The sequence below is a fragment of the Accipiter gentilis genome, chromosome 18, assembly GCF_929443795.1.
Source record: "Accipiter gentilis chromosome 18, bAccGen1.1, whole genome shotgun sequence".
NCBI lineage: Eukaryota > Metazoa > Chordata > Aves > Accipitriformes > Accipitridae > Astur > Astur gentilis.
Window position 1 is genome coordinate 9,534,775 of NC_064897.1, and position 7,813 is coordinate 9,542,587.

A 7,813-nucleotide genomic window follows, 5' to 3' on the forward strand; every position below is an offset into this window, starting at 1 on the left:
GCTCTGCTAGATCCTAGCCAAAATAAATTTAAAATAAATATCAGAGCATACTCGTGGAAAATGAATGCTGCTCTTGTAAGCAGAAACGCATGCAGCAGAAATAGAAGTCTACCGCTCCGTGTGTCCGCTGGGGATATCCAGCAGCGAGGGTCACGTGCGCTCCTTTTGAGCTCACCAGCAGAGCTGGTGAAAACAGGTTTTGATTTGAATGAGTTATGACCCATTGAAAATGGCATCATGCGTAACCACAGTAAATTGTCATAATGAGATCACGAGGCTCAAAAAAGTGGGCAGCGAGGAAAGAGGCCTCATTCCACCAGCGTACACGGCTGACTGAGCCCTGGGCTGCAAAGTGCAACAGAGGGGCACAGTCTTATTCCCTGAACATCTTGTCGGTTTAGCGACGGGACCAGAGGTTGCACAGCCAGACAAAAACTCATTAGAAGTTTTGAGTTAAAAAGAAGAAAACAAACCCAAATTCTTATGGCTTTGCATTTAGTCTTACCTGGGATAACAGGGGACTGAGCTAACACAAATAGTGGAAAAACATGAATACCGTTAAGTGCTTCCATACTTACCAAGGGTTAGCTTGCTTGTTTCTAAACCACGTTGCCGTAGGAGGGGTGGGTTTGGTGATCAGGGCAGAGCACTACAGAGTTGAGAGCAACTCTCTCTGGAAGCACGATAAAGCTGTATTCACTTGGCGCATCCCTGGGCTCACAGCTCTGCCAGGCCAGCCTGTGTGGACCCTGCTCACGTACGGCTGCCTGCCCTGCCCGGCTGTAAATACTGCAGAATCATCACTGGCTTTTCTATTTTCATGGTGAAGCAAAGTCCGAGACTACAGTAAGTTCAATGCACTTAAAACTTTACCAAATACCAGGCCTGGACAACATAAGTAGCACAACTTTTGCCTGCCAGGAGTCTTGTAGGTGGACTTCTGGAAAGAACTCCTTTTCTTTCCTCCTTTTCTTTCCTCCTTTTCTTTCCTCCTTTTCTTTTCAATATAGTGCTATTTGCGTGGGGCCATTCACAACACAGGAGACTGGAAGAAGCACACTTCAACTCTTTCTGTTTCTCTTCTAAAGTTATCAAGTGCACGTGTCCATAAAGGCCCGTTGCAAAACACCAGGCATATGATCTAACCACATCCTCCCACTCCCCCCAAGGTGGAGGGCAGAGGTGCGTCGATGTAACGCATTGCCAGCTACAGGACCTGTTCCCTTTTTCTCGTGCCTTAAGGCAAACTGGGTTGCTTGCCACATGGTTGCCACTCCTCCTAGGCTTGCACCCTTCCATTTCCTCTGTCTGTTACACTTTGCACACAAATATCTGTGCCCCTGAGCCATGGAGACAATTCAGGCTCATGCTGATAGGCGGCACCTTCCTGACTCATCTATTTACAGTATTTTTACTATGATTAAATTCATAGCCTGAGTCCACGAATAGAGAAACGCCCAATTCGGTGCTATTCCATGCAGTGCTTGGTCCTTAGCAGGTTAGCCCTTGGCCGTGGGGTTGTGCTTGCATTTACCTAAGGTATACGATCTGAATAGCATGCTGAAGCCTAAGCCATTCCCAGGACCCCAAATTGTCTGTTGTGGGCAGCTGAATCCAAGGTCCCTCTGCTCTTGCAGTAGGCACGCTCCAGGCCAGTCTGGAGAGGACTCTGGCTTGTCTTGTTTTCCTGGTGTTGGCTCGCTGACATTGCCGCAAGGGCAGCTGAAATAGATGGAGGCCAGCCAAGCTGAAGAGACAGTGGGGAAATCTGTCCCTGCATACACTTAAGAGCAAAGCATGGGGAGTGCTCAGGCTTTCCTGGTGCTAGTGTACCAGAGAAGTCTCCCCAGAGCTGACCCAGCGGGTGTTTCTGCGTGCCAGAGCCGTGGACGAATGTGCCAACACTGCCCACGCTGCAATACAGGTGCTGCTGTGGGGAACCAAGATTTTCCAGTTGGTGCCTCCTTTGTAGCTAAGGAGAACCAAGAGTAAAAACGCTTGTGTAAAATACTTTCTGAATTTACTACTTCTTAAGCTCACTTGCTGTGTGTCATCCACTGAGTAGAAGTCCTTCTGAGTTTTCATTCTCTAGTCTCAGCTTAGTAGCACTGCATAAACCTCTACTAACATTACTAATTTTTTCTAATACCCATGTAGGAGAAGAATTTGGACTGGTTCCCTCGGATGAGAGCCATGTCCCTGGTTAGCAATGAAGGCGACAGTGAGCAAAACGAAATCAGGAACCTGCAAGAGAGGCTGGAGTCAACCATGAGCCTTGTAAAACAGCTTTCCAGTCAGCTTGCTGAGCTCAAGGAACAGGTAAGTGCCCTGCAGTGGGTAGCAGCCTGAGTGCGTGTGGGTGAATGCGCTAGCTTTCATCAGGTCACAGTCAGGACAGGGTTACAAAAGAGGCTTTTGTCTTAGAAAGGTTTTATCTTTCCCTCCAGTAAGCTTTCTGAGTGGATACGCTGATACGGGTTTGGAATGAAATTGTACTCCGTTAGCAACAGCAAGGAACAGGTAAGGAGAAAAGCTGAGGGGGAATTAGTTATGAAATCCTCCCAGTGAGTGTGTGAGGACAGAGGGAAAACTGCAGAAGCAATGACGGGCTTTGCATATGCAGGTACTGCATAACCTGGCAGTAAAAAAGGCGTAGCATCAGAAATAGCTGCATACTGATGGGAATCAGTAGAAGAGATTTCTGAATCTGACACTGGTATTTTTTTCCCCCACTAAGAATATCAACAGTGCTGTTGTGAAAACAATTCCCTGAGCCTGTTGCTTTGTTTGTGTCACCCTTGTCTTTGTGCCCCTCCTGCGGCTCCCCCTTCTCCCGGGTATGGAGGAGCACAAGCTGCTGGCCTCCCTTAAAGCCCTGCTCCTGCCTAAACCACCTTACGTGTTTCACTCACTTCAGGATCGGAAGGCCAGCTCCTTTTTTGCTAAAGATGCTGGTCCCTTCTGGCGTGCTCGTTACAGTTTCAGAAAAGCATCTTTGTGTTTTCTTTTTGGGAACCACTTCAGTGGCATCAACAGAGTTATCTAATTATCCCTCTTCAAATCCCTCCTTAAAACTCTTTTTCCCTGTGAAAAACTGGACAAAGGTTTAGGCTGGATGTGCTGAGACTGTTGCTTATTGTGCTTACCCATACCGTCCTGGTGGGTTTTTTTCATCGCCCTCTGGCTGAATCTGTTCTCTCCTGGCTTAAATTTAAACTCTCTGCGGCTGGGACCATCTTTTAATTCTGTGATTGTACAGCACCAAGTGCAAATGCTGACCCTCTGCAGGGCTACACAACACGACAGCAGCACAAATAATAAATAAGTAAGACCTGCTGCTGGATAAGAAAAATGTACAAATGAGAATAAAATGTCCATGCTTTGCAGGAAGCAGATCTTCCACTTCAAAGGCATCTCTTACTTGTAATTTTCAATGCTGAAGAAAAGAATTCCACTCCCTGTTGTTTTCCTTATATGTATCTTGCTCTGTGACTGCTAAATAATAGTAAAAAGAAAAAAAAATCTCAACTCGTCTCTCTCTGCCTTTCCACCTTAGATGACAGAACAAAGGAAGAATAAGCAGAGGCTGGGCTTTCTTGGATCAAACACACCCCATGTGAATCATCACATGCCACCACCCTGATACCACGGGGAGAAGCCGTGACTAGCCTTTCATCAGTATTCCTGCTTTATTATAGAATAAAAAACTGAGATTGAGAGGAGTGAACAGTGCCTATTGTTACAAAGTTAAAAACAACCAAGTGCCAAGATGTTAAGTGGTTTAGCTCTGGGAACAATTTGTAGCTGTTTTTCATGGTTGAAAGGGACCACAACCTAGAATGCGAGAGATACAAGGGAGCTCGTTTGTATTCGTTCACGGGGCCTGACTCAGCTGCATTTGCGCTCTGCAACTTGATGGCTTCGGCGGTAGCTGCTGTGCGCGACAGAGGTCGGGGCAGCGTTTGGCCGCATCCTTTGAGCTGCCTTCGGACTTCTCCCTAAAGCACTGGGATAACCAAGATGAGCAGAAGAAGGAGAAATGTTTATTAACGCAAATACGACAGCCTGGTTCAGAATCAATAGAAGTCGTTTCTGGCTTATTTGCCAAATGGCAACATTAGTCATATTTGCTTGGCATTTACTATTTTTTAATTACCGTAAATATGTCAATTGGATAAGCGATAATGTTGCTTCAAGTAACTTCTACTAGGAGGGAAAGGGGAGAAACCTCAAAAGACTGAAAAAAAATTATAGAAAAAAAGAAGGAAAAAAATAGAAAAAGAGTTGCAAAGAGAAACATTAACGCTTTTGAATTTTAGCTGTCACCATGCAATTTCTTATTTATAACATGGAGCACAATGGATCTACAGCTGTGGGAATGTTATGCACATAACACTGACAACATAACTGGAAGTGATTTCTTTCTCCTGGCTTCAGATGTTCTCCATTAATGTGGCTGTGAGATTTCACATACTGAGGAGTTAAACTGTATTTTAAATTCAAGTTCCAATGGAGGATTCAGGAAAGAAAAGAATTATCCCTGTAGTTTGAAACATGTATGGGATTTTATTTTTTTAAAAAAAGCTTAGAAATATCTTTCTGTATGGAGCTGTAATGGTGTCATTACCTTCCATAAACTCATCTTCAGCAAGAGTTGACTTGGGTAAATAAGCACCATATTCTGCCAGCTTTCTCCTGAGCTAAAGATCACGGGCTTATGCCTTTGCCTGCCCTTTTCCTGCTTTCAGGGGCTTGCAGGACTGGCCTGGCTGATGGGCGACGGGGGGCAACGCCGGAGGAGCTCCTTCCAGCTCTAGGCTCTACGAAAGGCGGCAGCCAAGTCAGCCGTGCAGGTTTCTGCTGTATCCGGTATTTCTTGGGATGGCTTTAAAAGAAAAGTTACAGGGTACCCACCGAGCCCAAGAGGGCTCTTCTCCCTTATCTGAGACTTCTGGGGCACAAATGGGAGTCGTGGGCCCAGTTCACTTTCATTTTCAGTGGGTTTTGGTTACCTAGTTGTCCTTGGTACATTTGGAAATGCACCTCCGTTACCTGGAGTTTCTTTTTAAACCAAAATATTTTTGCAATTATTTTCCCCCTGTAATATTTCTGTTTTGTTATAAAAGCCATTTTGATCAAAGTTGAAAATATTCTTGGCTCCGCTATTTCTAGTTTCTCTCTGAAGAAATGCCGTTGTCTTATTTAAGGCACAATTCAAACAGAGCTAGAGTAAAGGGAAGGAAGGGGCATCTCCCTCTCTTCATCCCAAATTCAAACCTGGTTTTGAAAGCCATCTCTGGTTTTGTGCCAGTGAGTTGGCTGAGATAAAAATAATATACATTAGGGTCTGATTCTTCTGTCATTAAAACATTTTCCATTGGCTTCAATTGTGTCCTTAAAAAATACTATGTGGAAAGCAGGGTTTTGTTGTATTTTACAGAAAGAAAATCTCTTTCTGTTGACTTTCCTTTAGTCCGTGGAGCATCCCAGTTATGAGAGGTGATGGCCATTTCCAGCTTTAGGGTCTATTTTTCCTGTAAGAAATTCTCCCAAATCCAGCCAGCGCTCTGCCTCCATGCAGTAAGGTGAAGAGCAAGTGGTGGTGATCAGAAATGGCCAAGGAAAGTGAGTGGTGGGAGACTAAATTTTCTGCAACTCCTCTGCTGGTGGGCTCGCAGCTTCCCAGGCAGAGGGAGTGCATGGAGGCAACGGGAGCTGGACTGAGCTGGTCGATGCTGTGGGTTTGCTTCCGAGGCTGGAGTAACCTTTCCCACTCCAAAGACCAGACTGTTGTCTGGTCTTTGGAGAGCAGAGCAGATGCGGCTGTGGCATGGGGAGCTGATGGTAGGAAAGCTGCTAGGTCAAAGCAGAATACAGAAAAGCAGTTGTCTTCAATGAGCGACTGAGATATTTTAGGAATAAAGCTTCGAGTGTGCCTTGCCTTCATGCTTACTGTGTATGAGGTCTCGATGCTACTGCTCCAGCATCACTGTGGTGGTGAAAACCCCTTCCGTAAGCCTCGCCTGTCAGTGAGGATGGGGCTTCATTTACCAGTTAGTGTTCAGCACCAAGAGACTTGCAGTGAATTGATTCTGGGAGTTTGCATCAGCCACGTGCCATGCAGTAACCAGCCACTGGTGTAAGATAAAGCCAGATTTGCCTCTCTGACTAGACTTACTGCATATCACGAAGCCAAAGAAGTTGCATGCAAATGTAAAGTCAGTGGTAAGTTGGTAGAGAATGAGATCCTGCAGCTGTATTAACTCAAAGTAGTTTATGCAGTTTGTCAGATCTAGTCACAATTTCTGTTTCAACAGCAATTTCCTCTTCCTCACACGTCTACTTATTGGAGGCACAAAGCACAGTTTAGTGTTAAGATAAATTAAATGATCGCTATTTATTGGGGGGTGGGCAGTTGGCTAATACTGGAAGTAGGTGGCACTTTTCTTGTTTACACTGGCAAAAAGCAGCTGGACCGCTGCACGTCAAGGGAGGTTTCCGCTGTTGGAGCTGGAAAAACTTGAGACTCAGTGTGTTTGTGCCCTGAGCTCAGGCCTGCAGTTGCATGCTGCTGGTGCGCTCTCTGTCCTGCACCCCAACCGATGTCCCCAAGGCTCAAAGGCTCAAGAGCCCAAATACGGCTCTTCAGAAGGGAGAGCTACAATGTCAAAAACAAAGAGCTAACAGATGCCAGTTAGACTTCGCCACAGTGCCTTTCTGCTGTTGATAGCTTCCAAGAGAAACCTCTGCAATCAGTAACAGTAGGTGATGCTACTTGCACAGATTGTAAATATATTTCACTGAGCGTTTTGACATTTTTGCTGATTCTGTCAAAACTTAAGCCCTGCCCTGTGAGCAATCTGTACACCCGCATGTGGCAACTTAAACAGGAGACTTCTTACGTGAATAATAGTTGCAGGGCCAGAGCCCAAGCCTTAAAGATTGTGAAATATCCCCATCAATGAGTTTATAACAAAAATCATTGGTTTATACATATATTTATATGTATATCTTTGTTTAATGCAGCTGGGATATCCTCTTCGTAGGCAAGCATCATTTACCTTACCTATTTATATGAAATAATTGCAAAGAAGTTAAAACATCTAAGAGTTTTCAATGCCTTAGAGGGATTTATAATTATAAGCTCCTTGACAGTTAAAAATCTACTTAAGTAAATATGTCCATTGCTGCTGAATGTAACTTTTAATAAAGTGTGTCATTTTATATATGTCTGTCTTACTTATTCTTGGTGCTAAGGTGCAGGGAAATGTGCGCTGCTGAATTGGAGACTGCTGGGAACCCAGGTTGGTTGTCTCTGGGAGACCAGGCTGTGGGTGTGCACTCATTTCTTGTAAGTAACAAAGCAGAAGGCTTCGGTACAGCCCTGAATGAGGCTGAATCCAGCAATGAAAGCGAGGATTTATTTTATTTCAGGCACAAACCGTTCCATTCAGGAGAATGGGTCGGATTGCCACCTTTCCTGAAGGTTGGGTGGCAGTTAGGTGTATAATTTGCTCGAGTGCTTTTTGTTTAGCCCGTAACTGGCAGGCCGGGGGCAGCCCTGGTTGAAGGTGAGCAGACGCAGGGATCATGATGGATGTGAGTGTCACCGGTGGAGAGGAACAGGCTCAAGCCGAACAGCCTCGGGTTTTTCTCTGGTGCCTGGGGCACGTTAGGTCTCACTGCCTCCTTGGGTCTGACGTGAGGAGTCGGCGACTCGCTGCCAGGCTTTGACCATCCTGAGCATCACGTATTTCAGCAGTAGCGAGGTGGCATCCCATCCTTGTGCCCCTCAGCGGAGCAGCAGGGCAGT

At 45.5% G+C, this 7,813-nt stretch overlaps 1 protein-coding gene across 12 annotated transcripts in view; it reads left to right on the forward strand.

Moving 5' to 3' along the window:
- The window catches only part of ITPR2 (inositol 1,4,5-trisphosphate receptor type 2), a 286,834-nt gene extending 279,606 nt beyond the window's left edge, over positions 1 to 7,228 (forward strand). For all 12 annotated transcript variants that reach the window (XM_049822308.1, XM_049822311.1, XM_049822316.1 and 9 more), the window contains 2 exons: positions 2,158 to 2,319; positions 3,557 to 7,228. In XM_049822308.1, the coding sequence (XP_049678265.1) occupies positions 2,158 to 2,319; positions 3,557 to 3,643 (249 nt within the window). In that variant the 3' untranslated portion in view covers positions 3,644 to 7,228. The remainder of the gene's footprint in view (positions 1 to 2,157; positions 2,320 to 3,556) is intronic.
- The last annotated feature ends 585 nt before the right edge of the window (positions 7,229 to 7,813 follow it).